This window comes from Oxyura jamaicensis, chromosome 8 (assembly GCF_011077185.1).
Source record: "Oxyura jamaicensis isolate SHBP4307 breed ruddy duck chromosome 8, BPBGC_Ojam_1.0, whole genome shotgun sequence".
NCBI lineage: Eukaryota > Metazoa > Chordata > Aves > Anseriformes > Anatidae > Oxyura > Oxyura jamaicensis.
Genome location: NC_048900.1, coordinates 11,013,076 through 11,033,765, shown reverse-complemented (window position 1 = coordinate 11,033,765; position 20,690 = coordinate 11,013,076). Strand labels below are relative to the sequence as shown.

Sequence of the window (20,690 nt, the reverse complement as noted above, 5' to 3'; positions counted from 1 at the left end):
ACCCATGGAGTCAAGCATCAGCTCTAAATTAGTAAAGATCTTATTTAAAATCTTTTAAAAAGAAAGCACAAAGCATTACTGTCCCAACATTCAAAGTGTTGGAATAAAGTCAGTCTTATTTGGGAAAACTATTAAAAGTTCTTTGCATCAAAGACTGCAAATTCAATATGCCCCAGTGACGTGCTCAGAATTATGATTTTTTTTTTTTTTTTTACTTTAAACAAACTGGGAGAGATAACTGGCAACAGCTGAATACACAATGCCATTTGAGAAGTAAACCCAGACTCTCCCATATTGAAAACTCAGGGAGAAGGCCAGTGGCAGGATTTAGCTCCTTCAAAGCAGAGAAAACTTCTTCAAGTGGCCCAAGGCAAATGCTTTGGGAACCATCTCCCCTGAGCAGAGTGGCTGGCTGCTTGGCAAAGGCTGTTTCCCTGGCACAGAGAATGAAGCCTGGGATGTAGGAAATGAAGCAAGGCTGCAGACCATTCCTGGGATGATGTGTTCACCTGAAAAACCAGCTCGGCTGCCATTGGTATCCTGTCTGTGCAGCTCACCAAATACCTTAATGAGGGGCTAAAGCATTTCCGACAATGCCTTCAGAAATGGCAGGTGCTTATTTGGAAGATGACCCTGGGACCAAGGGACAAAGGGGCTTGGGACCATCCCAAGTCCTTGCAGGGAGGCAATTCAAGGTAAGGTTCATTCCTGCATCTGCAAAGACACAGACAGCAAGGAATAAGACACTCGTTTCACCTCTGCACCAGGACATGACAGGTAACACGGTGCCACCTGCACCCATCTAAGAGCTACCTGCTGCTGGCCTGGCTCCTGGGAGCACTGGCAGACGGCAGCCACCACGCTACAAAAAGCTGTGCTGGTCAGGCACGGAAACAGGCACAAGGTGTCCTGATGCAGAGGGTGGTCATGCTCCCTGAGCCTTCCTGAGATAAAAACACATGCCTGGTGGCAAAATGCACTCCTCCTGCACCAGCACTGGCCACAGAGAGTGCCTCTGCACAGCAGAGCCCTCAGCACAAGGTGATGCCCGCAAGCCGTGCAATCCCACAGCAGTTCCCTAAAATGTGCTGCTGACCCTTGTCCCTCATTTAATCCCTGCATTCTGATTACCCTGAAAGCATCTTGAGATTTTGAGGGTAAAACAACGTAGACTGCCACTAGTTTTTCAGACAGGCTCTTGGATTTCACTTTTTCAAACGCTGGTTTTGTACGGAGAGGTTGAAAGGACTGTGTGGATCCTGAAATTACTGCTGGAACAACACAGAGGCAGGCTGGTGAGCCTGCTTTGCAGGCAGTGCTGCACGCGCGCTGCCGGAGCAAGGGTGCCAACTGCTTTGCTGCACCAGCAACGAAGCAATGATTCATATGTCTACAGGGAGCAGAAGAAACAAAGGCTGTACATGTCAAGCTGGAAGATAGGAAGAGACAATGTGGAGAAAAAAAAAAAAAAGAAAATTCAGCATGCACAGGCAGAAGGAAACATCTTCGTGTCCTTATGATCTGGAGTTCGTCTTGATGAGACTTGAGGTGTCTTCAGAAGCACAAACCAGGGACGAGTCTCCGCATCCCCCAGCATATATTAAGAGCTGCAAACATTTTGCAAATGCTTCTGCTGAAAGGGACTTTTCTCCCAGTAGGTAAAATCAGCATCTGCTGAGTGGTGACCATTTAACATTCAACCTGCTGCCAATCTCCATTCCACAGAGAGACCCACAGGAGAGACATGGAGCGGTGCCACTTCTAATAACTGTGTGACTGGCACCATGTCAATGCTTTAATGTAGAAAGCTACCCTCTGTCACTAAGCAGATCTCTCCTTTCTTTTGGCTAATGGATTTCACACCCATTGGCAACAACGTCAGGACTGAAGGGGTGTAAGCCTGCAGTCTTCTGAGATCTGCTTGGCAAAGCCGACTACGGAAATATTGAGATAGGGACTGGGGGGGGTTATAAAGAAAGAAGAAAACTATTGTGGTTAATAATTCTGCTCTCATTACTCGTTGCCTTGCCTTTCATCTTTGTTTAGTTTCTTCATCCCTTTGCCATTGTGCTTCCTACTGCAGCAATGGTCACTTCAGCAGCACCTGCAGCGGCATTTGCTTGCGGCGAGCGTAACACCGCCAAACCTCTGCAGCACTCGTCAGATCCAGGAGAGGGTCCTCATGGCTTTATGAGCCAAGCTTTTAGTATATTCAGGGGAAAATTTATACCAGGGCCATTAACAAAAAGGGCACAAGGCTCAGGTATTTTCCTTTCTAAATTTGATGAGGTTTAGAGAATGGCCATAACAGCAGAGGACTTTGATGGCTGGCAGCTTACCTACAGCGGTGTTTGCTCTGAGAGGTGGTGGGGGGCTGCAGGGACACAGGCACATAGTCAACAAGGAGGGGGAAAGCTGTGCAGGCACAGCCTGGGACATCTGGTTCTTCGTCGAGAACCATCAAGATGCCCACACCAATTTCCTCAATGTCTCCCTACAGATACAGGAAAACACAGGCACGAAGGCAGGGGAGGGATGTGTGCTGGCTGATTCTGGCTTCACTTTCAAATGTTGCCTCCAACACGAGACCCACACAGACGCTGAAGTAGTTCACCTTCTTGCTGTGAAATCAGAATGAACACAGTTGAAAGAAAAAACAAAAAAATACATGCGGGCAAGGAGGTCTGACTTTTTCTGGCTTCTTTTTACCCTATATGCACAAAATCCTTGAAGAGTCAGGCAGGAAAACAGAAAAACTAAACAAACAAAGGAAAACCAACAGACCACCAATCTTGGCAATATTTGACATATCCATAATTTCTACTTCATTTTTAGCTAATGGTGGAAATTAGTCTTTGCACAGTTGATAAAAATCAACCTGTCTCTGCTGGGTTAGCCCCATGATCTGTGGCCCAGCAACTATCCCTGGTACAATTGATTTTCCTTTTTGGCAACCAATAGGCCAGTCAATAATAATGTTGTTTGAGAAGGATTGAGTCATGAGGGAGATGAACCCTCCCTGCCATTTATTATGTTTGTATTGTCTCCATTTGAAAAGGTTTTTTTTTCCAATGAAGACGTGACTGAAGGTATTACGAGGGGACAGCCACTCCGTGTCCCGATCTCCAGAAGCCCTCTGACTCACCAGTGTGCTGGCATGCAAATGGATAGGGTGGTAGCTGCTGTCTGCTAAGACGTTTGTGGCAGGGGACTGGGAAAAAAGACAAGCCAAGGAGGCAATCGTGCTCCTCTTGCTACTCTTGGAGGAAAAAATAGAAAAATAAAATCCAGCTAGCTCCCAATCACAAGCTAACAAGCACGACTTCAAAGAGCTGTGCTGCCTTGCTGAGGCAGTACAAGATATGTATGCAACATCCACATCGGCACCAAGGAGCAACCAATCTCACTGCAGGCAGCCACAGGCACTAGATGCCTTTCACTGAAATGACAGGTGTGCACGAATGAGTAAAACAAAATCCACACATACCAGCAACAGACTTCCTAACCTGGCAGATTTCAGCTTTGGTTCTCAAGTTTCCTTCCCAAACCCTTGAGGGTCTGTGGGTGACCCATGGAAAACTTACTGACAGCAGCTCTGAAGTCTCCATACAGTGATGTGTGCCTTTACTGAGGACGTGAAAGGTCAGCAAATAAAACAAGAACTGTTGATATAACTTTTTTCAACCCTGAAGTACTATAATTAGACTGCAGTTTTACACGTACAAATGATTTCCATAACATCAATAAGCTGATTAATAGAACTGCAAAATGATGTGCTTTAAGTCTCCTGTTTTGATGTTGTAGATAGGAGATACTATTTGCCATTTTCTCTCTCACTAGACAATTATTACACCACGATGCCCTTCACCTTTCTTAAAGCAGCACTAATATTTTGTACACTTGAAAGCTGCAATGCTCCCTGGACAGGGTGACCACTTACTCTGGCTTTTGTCCCAGAGCAGCAGGAGGAGACCAGAGTCAGAGGCATCCAACCCTGCCCCAGGAGCACTCTTCCACCTAGAGCACCGACACCGTACGCTTTGCCACTGCAGTGAGCTCCCCTGGAAGCTGGCCGAACAGTACCTAACAGTCAGGAGCAGGGCTGTGCCTTCTCCTCCAGGCTGGCCCTGCACCACCAGACCCAACTGGGGACAAGGATTGTCTCTGACCGGGCCAGCTTGCTGCTCCTGGCACAGGGAACCAGAGGATGTCACGGTGAGGCTGCAGGGGAGCACGAAGCCGGGGTGCAGTTCTGCACGTTCTGCATTCACTGCCTCCAGAAAGCCTCCTTTCTAAGGCCACAGCACACGCTGCAAGGAAAAGCTGTCACAACTGAAGCTTCAACAGGGGAAAAAGGTTTTCCTTTGTTGCTTGACCTTCTGCAAGGAAAACTTACTGAAGTCTTCATATATTTTAAAGCTAGAAATTGATATTACAGTCATGTTGCCCGAGCTGCTTCGTAACTGCTGTGTTATGAATATGCTCCCCTTCCTTCTGTGTCACCGCTCAGTTAAAAGCACGCACTTCAAGCAAGCAGAGCTCCGGTGGCAGGAGGCTGTTTTCAGACCGATCCCTGAGCTCTGGGTTTTTCCAGCAGAGCCCCAGAATACCCAACCACCACCCACTTTGAAATGGCCTCTGGCTCTGGAGATTTAGGTAATTCACTTACACAAACGCCCCTTTCCAGGGAGGAGAGAAGCCTGTTGCCTTTCTGCATCCCTTTGCCCATGGCAATCGGTTACCACTTTTCAAATGTGCCATTAGGGCTAATTATGAACAATCAGAGAACTCAATGGCTGCAGCTATTCGGTGACATCCTTCTGAAACCATAGCGCCACCATTTAAACCAAAAAGCACGGTAGCACGCGGTTATTCCAAGACCCGAAGCTGCTTTGAACGTGCCACAAGAATGAGTGGTACTAAGGTGGTAATGGAAGAGTGTAAATCTGTCAGGCTGTTGGACTAATTTTTAGAAGCATACTAAAACATAGGTCATTTAAAAAACAAACAGTGGTCTGTAAGATCTCTCTCCTTCACTGTCTACTCCTCACCCTCACAATCCCTAGGTTTATTCTCTCTCTTACACTGCCTGCATTTAGGTGCTGAGACGGGAAAGCACCTGAAGACTCGAGCGGGTGGAAATTACAGAGGCTGTTGGCACACCGGGCTGGGGCAGCCTGCAAAGAGAAGCTCTGCTGAGAGCACGTCGGGCTGAAATAATTGCGCCACTGATTCAAGTCACCAGAGATTCCCTTACACTTAGCCCACCCTTCTTTACAGCCCTGACATTAACTGATGGAGCTTTTGGTAACGGGTGAGAGCAGACACTGCAGCATTTATGGCCTGTTAGGAAGCCAGAGTTTTTCCCTCTCCCTTTTTTCTTTAGGTTGCTCTTCACAAAATTCTTTCTGCTCCTTCTCTGGATATGAATTCTCACAGGGGAAAGGTCAAAATGAAAAAGAAATAAACATTGGTTCACAAAGACTTGAGATGTTATTACAATTCATAAATGGTTGAGAATAAAAATGTGTCTGCCTTCTTGGGGAACACACCTACGTGCAAACCAGAACCTTTATAAAAATTCCCCTTTATTACCTTGGTGGAAAAAAATCAAAGATTGATTTTCTTTTTATGGCTATTATTAACCTTTTGTTACTGGCCAAAAATAATCTGGTTGGAAAATGTGCAATACATCAAATAAAAAAGAGAATTTAACAGAAAATTAATGTTCAGGGAAAAATAAGATGATTCTTCATTCAGCCTTTTCATCTAAGAGTCAGCCCTTACCCCAAAGAAATGAGATAAACATCAAAAAAGTGAATTTTCAGACTGCTCCCATGGTACAGCACTCCAAACCAAACCCACTCCTGGGCTGTTGGGTTGAAGGGGACAGGGAAGTGTCTGGTGGAGCTCTTCCCAGACGTACCTGATGTGTCACTCACTAGCTCTGCCTGGAACGTGACAGCACGCCGTGCCATCGGTGCACCCCCATTTCTACTTGCTCCACTGCCCTGCTATGCAAGGAAAAACTGCTACAAAATCCATTGTAACTGAAAACTCCAAGGCTTAAGCATGAAAATAGGTGTCTCACCAGGTCCTCTGGAGCCGTGCTTCCTAACATGCATCCCATCTGCAGTTCTGCTCAGGCAAGGGCCAGATAGACTTTTTTTTTTAAACAAAGATTTTGTGTGTAAGTACTAGCACAGCTGTATTTAACCTATGAACATTGCAGGTCTGCTGAGAAGCCTGCAGGCTGCAAGTGTGGTAAGGTTGTACAAGTTCCCGATGTGCTTATCGCAAGGCTGTGTAAGCCACTGTTGGTAAGAGCTAGCAAATTTGTCAAGAGAGGTGCACGGGCAGGAGAACAAAGGCTACAAAAGCCACGCTGGGAAAGAGCAGTCAATCACAATTTGACAGCAATACGTTGAGCAATTATTTCCGAGTACAATCCCACTTAGACAGGTCAGCCCTTCGTTACAACAAGCTGACAAAACTGGGAGCGCTGACTTGTGAGCGCAGGCAGCTTTGAGCTGGCTGGCCAGCAGGAACTAACCCCTTGCTAAGCTGTTGCTGAAGCAGTGCAGTTCCCAGCCTGGCGTATTAAGGGATGCCAAAATTGCTGCCAGTTTACCTCTGACGCTTTTGGATGCTCTTCTCTGCGATTAATGGTGTGAAAGAACTTGCTGTGGAGTCTTGGAAGAATTCAGTGTGTGAAATGTTTGGTCAGGAGTCTACGTAACACATCACTCAAGTTCAGCCTTTCATTCCTTCCTTACCTGGCTGTTAACGTCGGCAGCGTGCTGTAACAGTACTGAAACGAGCTCCTTGTGTCCTCTGTCGCACGCCCAGTGGAGCAGAGCCCTGCCCTACAACAGCCAAGAGAAAATTATCAGAGTTAGCCAAAAACAGCCCAAAAAACCTAGTCGTGCTATGAAGTATCGAGTACCAGTAACAAGCACAAACAAAATAAAAAGTAGGTAACACACTGGGGCTCCTGATCTGGACTTAGAGGCAGGAGTGAAACCCATCCCGTGGGCTCTGTCTCTGCTGCAAGAGATCAGAACGGGGCAGGTGCCACCCACAGCCACCTCTCTCCCAGCTCCGCGGCATGGGCTGCTGCATCCATGCCTCCAGCACCTCCCAAACCTCTGCAGTTTTCTTCCCATCCGCTTCCTACAAATCCCGGCTCCTGAACTCTCCCTGCACGTCTCTGCCACCCTGGGATGGGAAGTTCGGATCCTCCTGTCCATCACGGACCCCCCCAAGGACCGACTGATATAGCTGAACTCTCGGCTGGCCTCGGAGAGGGCTGCAGAGGCTGTGAACTGAAGTTCTAGGGGTGGGTTCTCATTGGGTTCACAGCAGTAACAGCCTTTAAATAAGGAGCCCTAACATCTTCCATGAACTACTGAAGATTTTACACGCTGAAAGAGAAAGGTAGGTGAAAACAGTTTAAGATGCAAGGCTTTCTTCTTTGTTTGTTACGTACCCTTAATAATTTTAGCTTCCTGGTGGTATCAGCCCCTCCTGACTTAGTACAACACACGGTGCTCAGGAGAGCCCTTGGAAATCACTGTAAAAACCCAGGACCTCATCCCCCAACCCGTGACACCGCCAGACTGCCTCTTGTTTTCCCCATCCTACATAAACCAGCCCCAGACCTTCGGAGGCGAAAGCAGTTAAATCAGCCGCCGCCTGGCCATAAATCTCTCGACACAGCGGCGGTGAGCAAGGTGAGCAACTCATTCATCTGCTAACGGGAAGCACGAGCCAAGCTTCCCAAGCCGAGTGCCAAAAACTGCAGGTGAGGCAGGAGCCACCTGCGGCTGGAGCCTGCCCTCCTCCTGCTGGGCATTCTCCGGGAGCAGCAGAGGCAGACCATTATTGTGAGGGAGGAAACGCAAACTCAGGCACGAGGCATTAAGCTTTTTAACACACTTTTTGACCCAGCAAGTAATTAATTTTTGTAACGCATAATTTTAATGTTACACTAATTAACCTTGGATCAGAATGAATTCTCTGACAATGACTTTCCGCGGAAGCCCTGATGACATCCATGGGGCCATTCAGTGATTGATGCTCTTGTACTCAACACCACAATCTAAGTCTAAGAGGGGGAAACAGTCATTTTTTAAAAAAAATGGTAAACATGGAAAGGTCTTTGATTTATCTCTAGCATCCTAAATCCTACCTGAGCAGGTATTTACTTAAGAATTAGGATTTGAGTTGGACAAGTAATAGCAACCTCTTTATGCCAGATGTTTCTTTCAGGAGAAGCGCTGTCTGCAATACGCACAGTCACAGGAAATACTTCCAACTGGTTGCTCCACTTTTTTTATACGTGCATATGGGAATGATACTGAAATTAAACAACTGCAATATTTGTGCAGTTGTAGGGCAAAATAAAGCCATTTCTATCCTTTCCATGAAACTCGGGTTATCGTTTTGTGGCTCTAATCTGTTGTTTTGCATTTGTCTCCAGGCAAACAGAATCTTACTCCATTTTATTGGTGCTGAATTTGGCTGAGACCAACGAAGGAAGACCAACAGCTCAGGAGGAACTGGGCTGCCGATTCTGTGAACTCAGCGATTTTGCAGCAGGGTGCAACTGGTCCCTGCCTACCACACTGGACAGATGGTTCTGCTGCAAACGTTGCCTCGTGAACACCACGAGAAACCGAAGCCCGATCATCTACAGTCATTAAAAATCTCCTTGTGCTATTTGCAGGAGTATGGATTTCAAGTCTTGGGCCAATTCCACTTTGGATAATTACACTCTGCTTACCTATATATTTTCTCTGCAATTCTAAATGGGTACAATATTTTCCAATTAGTGCCTTAAATGGCTCTGCATTGTAATCGTGTGCTATTAAGCAGCTGCCACGTTCCAGCCCAGCAGTGGCTGCACCCTTGCAGCGTGGTTATCTCCTAAACACCGGGTGCTGGGGACTTCGGAGACCTCCTCTGCAAGAGCACACAGTTTGATACGGAAGTAAAAATACCTGCAGAAGAGTCTCCACTTCCTTACGACATAACAAAAAGAGCTGCCAATAAATCTGTATTTAAAACAAGAAGATATTCACTACTGTTTGCATCGAATGGAGCAAATTAAAATCCTCAGGAGTTCTAGCTAAAGGTAGGTAGGACAGCTGTACAGCTACAAAGTCGACTTGTTTCCCATGTCTTTCAAGCCTCAGAGGTGAGCCAAACTTCAGCGGGAGGTACGACCTCAGCTCGTTGTGCAGCACGGCTATCACCTATCCACAGCGCAGAATTCTTTAGCCTGCACAGCTGTTGCTTGCTATCAACATGTGTCTGCGTGGTTAAATAACAGGGCAGGAAGGCGAAGAGCCGCAGACTGAGCTTTCCCAAAGCACTTCCCATACGAGTATTTCATTAGGCAGTGAAAGGCTCAGACCAACACGAATGATTTTGCAGGGGAAAGCACTGCAGGGGCGAGGTCTTGCCCAAACACAGTCAAACATCGAGGTGCTCGCTCCCCGCAGCTCAAACAGTTGTTGCAGAAGTTACGTGAAAGGATGCATTTTCCCCTGCCTCTGAAATATTTCATAAAAAAAAAAAAAAGCATAAAAATAGCCCCAGTGCACTAACCCTGCCTCTTAAATCTTCTGTGCTTTGCCTGGACAACCACTGCCAGCTTGGCCAGCTCCCGCAGCAGTTTCTCCAGCCAGCAGCATATCAATTTTGCTCAGCTCCAAGTCACAGGGTGTTCACAAACAAAGCACAGGACGGGGATTTGTCTCGGATACACCTCAGCAGATGAGCGGATGGGAATGATTTTCACATCAATTAGCCTGTGCAGAGAAAGAGGAGAACAAAGCCAAGCTCTGCAGATACACCACGGTATCAGGGTGTCCTTCTAGGTACCATGTCTGCAGAGGTAATTGTTGTACACCACTGGCAGCCGATCCAACCTGGAGCAAGTATTTATGTCTGGAAATTAAGGAGAGAGACACACGTAATGGCTGCATCCCCTTCCTGTGACTGGGGAGGTGGTGAACGGGAGGGCAGTGGTTGCAAAAATCCAGGTGAAATTCAGCTTTGATTTGGAAGCCAAGCACTTTCAGAGCTGGGAAACGTTCAGGGAAATACTTCCTTAGCACGCCTGCAGCCCAGAAAGGCGATGCTGCTGCAAACCCATTGCCACCTGCCCTCGCCTTGGCAAGCTGGCAGCAGCTTGGCACTCGCTGTCTCAACGGCATGGGGAATGGGGACCAAACGAGCATCATCCAGACGCCTTTTATCATTAAGCTCTGGCAAGGGCTTAAGTGCTGCACACAGGTAACATCTTTGTTTATTGGGATTTCTCCAACAATTATAAAAATCCTCTCTCCACAGCCTCCACGGCCCTTGGCACGAATTACAAAAGCAGCTCATCTATGCTTCTGGACAACCTCTGGTTAGTTAATAGTTGAAGAAATATTTTTCCCATAAAGGCAGCAAACAATCCGCGCTGCCGGAACGTGCCCGAAGCCGTGTGGTCACCCCACAGCCACAGCCCATTTCTTCTTTCATTAATCCTGCTGACACACACATGAGGAACTGGTTGTTTTAGTCTGTGTGACTTCTTCTAAGTGAGTGCAAGCTATCCTTTTGAACTCTGGGCAATTTAGATAGAGTAAATGGAGGCTGGTACATGATTACTGTCATAAGATTCTTTGTCTAATTCTAAATTGAAGTTTATTATATCCAAACTGTTAGCAGGTATGCAGGCTCCAGTGCTGTACATGAGGGTTTTTATTCATTTTGTTAATCTAGGGAAGTAGCTTACGCATCCAAAGTTGCCAAGCCCATCTCTGTCTAAAGCCTCCAGACTTCTCTTGCCCCTCCTGAAATCCCTTTGCTTCTGAGTAGGCTTGTCCCTGTTTCACACTTTTCTTCTCATTTTCTCCTTCTGCTAACTTACTTCAGGCTCGCGCCAAATTAGAGAGGATGCGATTAGATACAGGACAAATGCATCACTTGGAGATAAAACCTAAGCACCCTGCAACCTCGGCCGAGCCATTACCCACGAGGAAAGGCTGTGCCTAGCGTCTTTGCCGTTAGCACGAGAGTGGTTGGTGCTTTGGCAGGTTTTGCTCCACAAGTTAACTCTTTGTACGTATCCCTGCTGCCATTTTAAATTTATATGTGCTTAAATCAAAAGCCTGACAGAGTGAGTTATGTTCTGAGGGCTAGGAGAAGCCTCTTCTGGATACAGCAGGATATATTTATGCAGTAACACTAAAACAGTTAATGAAAACGACAAGATTATGCTTGCATACACTTCACTCTGCCAAAGGCTCGCTCTGGGTTATCTCCATCCCAAAATGGGTTCTAAAACTTCAATCAACCTGCACGATATTGGAAAATAAGCTGCACTCCGGGTTTTGAAGAATACTTTTGGATACCAAACAACACTGGTAATGGTTTCAGCTCCCTAAAACAACCGAAATAAATATTTTCTTTCAGATCTTCCTTTTTGATACTCTAATTTATTTATTTACCAGTTAGAATCGAGCCTTAGGAAGCAAGCGCTTGCCAAAAAATAAGAAAAAAAAGAGGCTCCTACTTCTCTGTGTCAAGTATTTGCTGCGGTAAGCAAAAATAAGTGAGGCTGTGAGAATTTCACCCGTGGGGAGATTTTGCACCGGTGAGAACCTTTCCATCAACCTTTCACAGGTTGCAGAGCTGTCATAGGTTTGCTGAAGCAGCTCCCTGCTCTGCAAGAGTCACAGGCTAATACCTGTGAGTTCTGAAACAGGCCCCCTCATACGTTGGACTAATTGGTAACTCTCAACAAGGATGTCGCCTTACAGTTTTCAGATGTGGCTCTGAATGTTCACACTGAGAGCACACAAATATTTCAGCCATCTTTCACAATTTAAAAAACAAAACGAACGATTTCTTTGCCTGAAAACAAGCACGTTTGCTGTTTGAATGCAAAGGAAGGTAACGGCTTCTGAATCTTCCTAACTACAAATGAGCACCTCGTCAATGGAAACAAAGTGTGATGCTATTATGTACTTATTGCAAGTGTGTGATCTCAAAAATGGGCTTTTATCAATGAAAGGACTCCAGACATGATGTGAGCTTCTGCCCTGGGTGCTCACTGCTGTAGCCTGTGGTCAGCAGAAGGAGCTCAGTAACGGCGCTGTTGCAGCGACCGTGTGGCACACGACAGTTTCAGTTCATTGAATTTACGATGTGAAATTCCAAGCCTGATCGTGAACACCCTCCCTCTCCTCTGAAAATTAATTCACACGAATTCCTGATTAATAATAAAAGGCCCTGCCATCAGCATTCAGAGCCCCAGCCGGGGCTGTCATGGCTCAGAGGGCAGAAATCTGCTTAGAGCTACAGGAGAACCCAACTGAATTTGTGGCGTCTCAGTCTATGAATGTGTAAGCACTTCATCTGTTCACCGAGACACAATGTGCTGGAGAGCAGCGGGCAAAAGTAGCTGCACATACTATTGACCGAGAGCAGGGCTAGGTGGCAGTATGCAAGCACTGAACCCAGCGCGATGAAGCTGGTTCTGCTACACATCCTGAGGGCTGAACTGTCTGCTTCAGGTGTTCACCGCTACCAAAAAAAAAGGATGGACACAATTCACATTATAGACACCTGTATTTTTCTTGAGGGTTCTGGCAATAGTTGTACTATGTCCCTGTGGGGAAATGGTGTTTTGATTCTGATAAGGAAAAAAAAAAAAAGACTGGATGATGCCTCCAGAAAGGGGGGTATGCAAGGGGTCTTACTCTGCAAGTTGCAGCTGGTGTTGCTGCAAATAACATAGGAAGATTCTGATATGCTACAGCATCCCAGTGCATCCACTACCAGAAATCCAGTGGAAAGCTACCATCTTCAAACAGATTACACTCATCTCAGTGACCAAGTGTTGGAGTACCTTATAACATTTCTAACTAAGGAGTTTTGAAAAGGCCTAACACTGCGTTAATATGCAAAACAATGCAAAGATTTTTTTTAAAAATGTTTTTTTATCCATACCTCCTCATCTGCAGCATTCACATCCACTTTTTTTGATCGAATGGCTTTGGTTACATAGTCAATGTTGTTTTCTCTGCAGTAGTCAAAAATGTTCTTGTCCTCTTCCCTGTTCAGGAGACAAAAGCAAGAGAAGCACCGTGTTACTGCACAGCACAAAGCCACGTGCACATCATATGCCCGAACTTTGCCACAGACATTTCAATAGCATCACTGGAGTGGAACAGACTCCTGCCTGGTACAGTGCATGAAGAACAATATGGTTTTTTTTTCCAGGTAAGAGACAGAAGATCCTGCTTCCTAGAAAACAAAGGTTCTTTTAAACAATACTGTTCCTGGGCAGAAGACTTGCTCCTGTGAGCTGGCACAAGTCTATAAAGTCAGCCAACACAAACCACATTCAGTCCTGGTATAAATCTCTGCAATCCCACAGAAGATAAAAGGCTAAACCTTTATTCTCCATGCTACACAAACAAGCTCATAACAACAGCTGCTTTGGGTCAGACCAAAAGCCCTTCCAATACCATATATTTCTGACAGGGGCCACTAACGGAGGCTTGCAGAAAAGAGCACAAGGAAAAGGGCAAGTGCAAAGCAATCAGTCCCCTGCTTAGGTCCTCCCAGCTTATGAAACTCAGTGGCTTAAGGATTTCTGTAGCTAGAGGCTGCACTCAAATGAGGGTATTTCTCAGCCTTTTCCAGGTCCTTTTTCAAACCCTGAAAACTTTTCTGCTCTTTAACCCATTCATGCTCTTGGCCTTGCTAAAGGAAAGCTCTACAATTTAATATTCTGTGTGTGAAGGGGTGAACAGTGAACTAATACTTTCTTTTGGTGGTTTTAAAAACAGATACCTGGTATTACGGGGTCCTCTGGTAACTGTTCTTTATTCACCTCCTTCATACTGTCTGCAGACCTCTCATTGCAGTCACCTTCCCTCCTATCAACCCATCCTGTGGTATCTTTGGACAGAAACTCCTCGCTTCCTCTGATATCCCCTTTCATCCTCTTCTTCAGTCTCCCTCCTTCTACATCCTTTCTGAGACAGGTTGATCCGACCTGTGTGCCCTATTAGATAGGCAAGTGCGGATCTGTACAGCAGGGTAAAAAGGTTCCTGCATTTGCTTTTTTAATTGCCATGGAACGCTGTATCTGCAGCGACTCACACAAAGCTCTTGCATGTTTTAAGAATCCGTTAAGAGGTCTTAACTTCATGAGAATTTGCTTGTTTGGCTGGTAAGAGAAGTTTTAGTAAATCTGAGGCCAGAATATTGCTTTTAGCCCTGGGAGAAGCTGTTGGTGTAACTGCAACACCTGTGACATCCCAACTTGTTGCTCTTGCTGCCAGCAGCAGGCATCGGGGAGCGGGTGCTGGCCCCTTGCGTGCTCCAGCCTGCTGCTCTTGGACATGAGCACGGCCAAGCTCCGTCTCAACACCACCACTGCAAAATGGATTGCAGTGGGGTCACTTGCAGGATGGTCAATAAATGAAAACAACCACAGCCTCAGAGGAAACGCCTTGCAAGAACGGGAGCTTGCTGGGGCAGCCCAGAGCTGGCAGGGAGGTCGCCGTGCTCTGAGCCTGGCAGGCAGCAGAGAAAACGTCTGCAGTGCAACGGGGCAGCTTGAGGGAAACAGCTCTCCTGGTGCTAAAGGGTAACGGCACTCCTCCCGGTGAGCTGCTCTTGAACCTTGCAGGCTGACGTGAGTCAGAGTGAAAGTAAAATCAGAAATTTATTTGCATTACTGAGTAATTGCTAACAAAGAAAAAGCGATGCTCTTCCATTTGCAACCCCAGCAAAAATGAAAAAAAAAATGCTGCTGCCAACCAGGCCACGTCCCTCCTCACATCAGCCCAGGCAGGGCTCCGTGGTGTAACTCTGACTTTCAGCCTTGTACTGCTAGGCATCCAGACTTACACTCTGCTCTTCAGGCCTTACGCATTTTTCCTTAGTGCCAGTAAAAGTTTGGGAATAAAATAAAATAAAATAAAATAAAATAAAGAGTGCTCATCTTCAGCTCCAGCAGCAGAAATCCCAGTACTTCCCCTTCAGAAGCCATTTGCCCCCATCTCTCCCACCTTTCCCCTTCAGCAGCGCCGCCCTGCACATCACCCCTGCTCCTTGCACACAGCAGTCCTCCTGAGCTGTGCCTTTCCAGCAAGGAGCTGTGAGCTGGACAAGGTCTCACACTTCCCGTATAAGCACAGAGACATTACAGACGTCTTCCAGTTTTTTAACCAGTCTCTGAAGAGCTCCTTTGGCAGAGGCCCTGGCTGTACCCTGCACCAGCTCCCGGGGAACAAATCGCCGCACGCTTTAGAGGCGATTGCTTTGAGTTCTGGGGAAAAAAGAATCTCATGGTGGGATTAGGAAAGGCAAACGCTTCTGCTGCTCAAGATGGGGTCTGACAGATTCGTGATGGAGGTTATGAGGCATGCCTGCCCCTACTAACAAGGGCTGATTTGATGTGCCAGGAGGTCCCTCTGGTCCTACCTTGTTAGTCCAACCTCTCAGACATGCCCTCGGCTGCTGAAAGTAGCCGTTTGGGTGAGGCTGCCATTCAGACAAGATGGAACAATGTGCTTCAAACAGCTTCTCCCTCATTGTACAGACACACACCATTTATTACAGATGATTCTCTCCTCCATACCATCAAAGCGGAATCCAGTCTCTTCTTCCTAAGGAAGTCCACAACCATCCTCAGCTACTCCTGGATGAATTTGTGTCACAACCCCGAGCTCAGGCTGCACCCTCCATCCCTGGCAATGACACCAGCCCTGCCAGACCTCGAGTGGCAGAGCCAAAGGTACCAGCGGAGAAGGCAAAAAGCAGCAACGAAGCAACTGCTTGTAGCCCGTGCTGGAGCCAAACTGGGCAACCGTCCTACTGCCGCCTCCAGACAAACTTCTGTGGTCTTCTCCCGAGGATACCGATACTGTCTGGAGGGAGAATAAATGGACACAGCTATTTGGGTATGATTTAGCTTTTCTGGAATAACCACCTCTGTGAATGCTCTGTATCTTCTCCTTCCAAAAAGCCACTTTTCTTTCAGAACAGGCTCCACAATGGAATTATTCCAGGATAGCAATTTGCCCACATGAAGATAACATTTGGGGAAATTTCATCTTTCTACAGTGTATTTATTTGTCAAGATTTAAACCACTCTCCTGCTGCCCCCCACTTAATATATATATATATATATGTATATATATACACACACCATGTCGACTCTCAATCCATTCCACAAATCAAAGCAGTGAGCCTTTGCACAATCAGATTTGAGGGAAGTCCATATAGCCCTAACAAAGACATTTTACCGGCAAACAAAACAGTCCCATGAAGCTGTGCTTCAGGCGTTCAAACCAATTTGGTCTTGCCATGTGCCAGAACCAGGAAGGTAAATGGACAAAAAATCTCACTAAAGGAATTTAAACCAGATTCCTCCCCTCCCCTTTTTTTTTGACATGAACTGGACAAATAAGAGACTGCTTAAAAACACTTGCAGCTGAGTTTTTTCCTTTTGTTTCTTGTCTGTGTGTACGAGTACGCACAAAACAACCCCTCCACCAGAGCAGTTACAAGAAAGCAAAGTGATGCACTGCTTTCAGACCGGGACCTAGCGGGTATCTGCACTCTACCTATAAAACTGGTAAGAGTCAGCAGCAAGGCCTAGAAACCAAAGCAGCCTCATACTCCAGGCAGAATCACATCAGAGATACAGTAATAAGTCACACTGCAATGGTGTTGTCTGAGCAATGTTACAGGGGAAAAATCCTAGCATTCCTAGCAGTAAATATATATATATATATCTAATTTAGGGTAGAAACACACCTTCAGTAGGGAAGACCATGAAACTCAAACTAATGGCAACGTGCACAAATATTTACAAAGCTAAAAGGCAGACCGAGATGCAATTTTGTTTCTGTGTTAGATCGTGTGGCATATGAGCCCCAACGCTTTTTATTGACGGAGCAGTCTTCAAATCTGAGACCACCTGATGCTCTGTAAGAGCAGGGAACGTGTTTACATGTGTTTCCTGAGGATGGCCAGAAGGGTGTCTGTCCCTTCACCTCTCTTGCCACCATGTTCTACCCTCAAAGCCATTTTCTGCTCTCCTGCCTCCCTCACGAGAGATGCTAACCCTGATTCAAAATCCACCTGAACTATATCTGTTGCCTGCAGGCAACGCATGGGCAGCTTCTTCCGTCCTTGAACGAGTGGATGTGGTGAAGTTAAACCAGGCCATCTTCCCTTCCCAAGCTTGGGAGACTTCAAGAGTCTTCCTCGTAAGCTGTGCAAAACACACGGGTGTTGAGCCGATGGTTTTTAAACAGCTCGTAGAAGAGATCTGATGTGGCCTTGCCAGGCTTTGCTTCCTCCTTACCACACTGCTGTCAATCTGCTTCACTTTCTAAGCAGAGAGCATCCCAAAGGCCGGCCCCATTCCCTTCCACCCCTCATGGGCTACCTCCAGCATGAGGCTGGGGGCAAAGGGCTGCGATCTGGTGCTACTCTGGGCCTCCTCTCCCCCTTTGCGGGGCCAGGAGGTGCTGCACCCCATAGGACCCTCTGTGGGGCCGGCACCATGCCCGGAACAGCCCCGGGTGCCACAAACAGGTGGCATTGGCCGTGGGCTTGGCGCGGTGCTGCCGAGCCGGTGGGAGCTCGCCGGAGCGGAGCAGGCAACGCGCAGGGAGCCGAGAGGCACTCGCTACGCTCACTGTTTGTGTCAAGGCCCTCGGCCCCCAAGGGACCCATTTTCACATAATCTATAATTATCTCTTCGCTTTAATCGCCTCGTCACTTCTGAGGCTCTCCTGGGCACAGGAAGAGGAAAAGCTCATTAACTGAACCTTTTCTCCTCTCTCCAGCCACCCATAGCTTTTAATTGCTTGGTGTTGTTATTATCTATCAGTGCAACTGGGATCATTTTCATAAGAAAGGGTGGTGGGAGGGGGGGGAGGCAGGAGCGGGTCCCTGAGGTATGCACCGCAGACAAACCTTTGCTTTCTCAATTATTTATGCCAGCTGAGGTTTTACAAGCTGAATAAATCCATAACTCAAGTTTATTTTGAACCGGCGGGCCGTCCCCGGGGAAGCGTTGCCCACTTGCCTGCACACTTGTGCGCCGTCCCCCCAGAGGGGCCGGGACACACAAGACGTGTGCCATCCCACTCCCCAACCCTCACCGGAGGCAGCGTCACCGGCGGGGGGGAGGCCACAAAAAGCCCACACAGGAGCTGCCATGGAAGGATGAAGCCTCCCAACGGGAGCGAGGCCTAGCCGAAGCCGCCCCACTGCTCGACAAAGCGAAGCGCCCAAGGGTGACCGCTCGGGGGACGCCGTAAACTCTGGGCCAGCTTGGCAAGCGTCTTGGAGGATCCATTTCTAAATAACGCCAACCTCGGAGCACCGGCATGCCTTCCGGCTGGATCTGCAGGTGTTTTATTTCTGAGAAATGCCTCGTGACTGCAACGACGGGCTGAGCTCTTCTGCAGGGATTTCATGGACCGGCATCGGCACGAGCAGTGCGAGGCATGGTGCCGACCCCATCCCTCCGTCCCCCGCCAGCCAGGAATGCCGGCCCCGTCCCGACACAAACGCTGCCGTCGTGCTCTCATTCCTGGAGGGAAGGAACAAAAACCCCGACCGCGCTCCGGGCTCTTCCCAAAAGCCGTCACGCCGCCGCGAAGCAGCATCTTTACAAACGGATGCTGGAAGCAGCTCTTTAAAATTCAGCAGCCTTTGTGCCTGACCACACGCAGCGACCTCTGGTATTTTCTGCCAAAACAGTTCATTTGTCTCGCAGAACAACTAATCAATTCCAGAGCCCATCAATCACGGGGGCTCGCGCGAGCCGGCCGGCAGCGGGGCCAGATGGCGGCTGCGTTAGCGGGATTAATACAATTCTGATAGATTACACGGCATCAGGCGGGCTCCCAGACCCAGGGGGGGACGGGCAAGCCCCGGGCTGGGGGGGGACGGAGGGGTGCTCGCCACCCACTTGCCAAAACGCAAGTGCTCGCTAACCTGCGGCTCCTAAACGCCTCCTGGCCGACATGGGGTGCTCTTTGCTCCCGAGAACTGCAGGAAAGAGTTGAGGTTTTATGATTTTTATTAGCAAAAGGGCTTCTTCTGTCCCTTGGGATGGTAAAAGTGTGAAACTCAGCTCAATGAGGCCTCGGTGCTTCCTCGCCAGGGTGCTGGGGCTGAGCGCCGGAGGGCTCCCACACGGAGGGAAGCGGCTGTTTGGCAGCAGGGTTTTGTGTTCGCACCTTGCCAAGTGAATGCTTTCGTTTGCTGGAAACATTTGTAAACTGCTTTTTTTTTGGTCTTCAAAAAAAAACATTTAAAAATAACTTTAAAGTTGAATTTCCAATTCCGCGGTATTTCTGGCATCTCGCTCAGTTCGCGTCTCAGATTTACACCTGTGACACATCAGTCTGCCTTCCCTCACTGTTTATTTCCCCGGTTTGTGAAACGATAATTACAGTTATTTGATCACAGAAGAGCTCAACTACTGCTGCTTTTGTTCCAGTGTTAAAAGCAGGCATAAAGCTGTATGCAACAGTAAAAACCAAACAAAACCCCGCCGTCCCCACCTCCGCTGGGCTGAGCGGTCTGAAGTCCCTGATAATTTCCCAGTCCTTCCTTTCAGGGAACCTCCGCGTTCCCCCACCAGCACGCTTTATTTTTACGGAATGCCCAAAGCCAGATAAGTGATTTACAGAGGAACACAAAGGCAGAGCACTATGCTAATACATTGTACAACTGCTCCCCATTAGTCACTGGGGGTACTTCAGCTCTTTATTGCCAGGGTTTATTAATGACTCCTAATTGATGACCAGTGCCCAGCACCCCAAAGTAAATAACTACTACGCCTCATTAGCTCAAGAGACCTTCTCCTGATTTGAGGATTGATCTATGAACACACAAATTGCACCGATTTAACTGAATCTCTGTCTAAATTGATTTAATTAGATCGGTATAACTTGTTTCTATGGATGCTCTTGAATTCATTTGGAACCTTCGCAGTGTAGTTATGCGAGCCAGGCTGACCATTTTTCTATCCTCTTCTCAAAGTAGAAACATTTGAGATAATTAGTGATTAGGCGAAATCAGCGCTTGTACCACCCCGGTTCTTCCAATTTCTGATCTACCTGACTTTATGGCAGGGTACAGCAGCTCCACCTTGTCCAGCATTTACAGATTTGAACCCTAAAAGCCAAGCATTTCATTCCACAAAATAAATGCGAGCATTATTTAATTTCAGACACTCAGTTTAAAAGCAGTAGCATTGCTGCTTTGTTTGGTAAATGACTGCTGACAGTAAATTCGTGGTTTACACTACATTTAAAACAAGATCTCTCATCTCCCTATTAACCTACTCCGAGCTGCTGCTATGTAATCATTTGTTAAGCTGTTCAAAAGCTTCTGGTAAGAATAAATTACGCGGATCTGCTTAGGTGAACCTTTAAAACTCTGCACTTGCATTCTTATTCTTGTTTATCTGCTGGTGCACGGTGAGGTGGTGAAGATGCTGGGCTCCAGATAAATTAGACAGCCTTTCTCTGCCTTTGCATCAGCTGAATCCTAAAGGGCACACGGCCGGCTGTATTTGGCTCGGTGCTGCCTGCTAAGAGATTTATTGCTTTCAGCAGTCTGTCAGAACCCAAGGCTGA

At 47.3% G+C, this 20,690-nt stretch overlaps 1 protein-coding gene across 1 annotated transcript in view; it reads right to left on the bottom strand.

The window, feature by feature from the left end:
- The window catches only part of ACBD6 (acyl-CoA binding domain containing 6), a 74,277-nt gene that overhangs the window by 30,929 nt on the left and 22,658 nt on the right, over positions 1 to 20,690 (bottom strand). Inside the window, exons 5-6 of the mRNA XM_035333373.1 lie at positions 13,012 to 13,117; positions 6,777 to 6,866 (exon numbers count right to left, since the gene is read on the bottom strand). Coding sequence (XP_035189264.1) covers positions 6,777 to 6,866; positions 13,012 to 13,117 — 196 coding nt within the window. The remainder of the gene's footprint in view (positions 1 to 6,776; positions 6,867 to 13,011; positions 13,118 to 20,690) is intronic.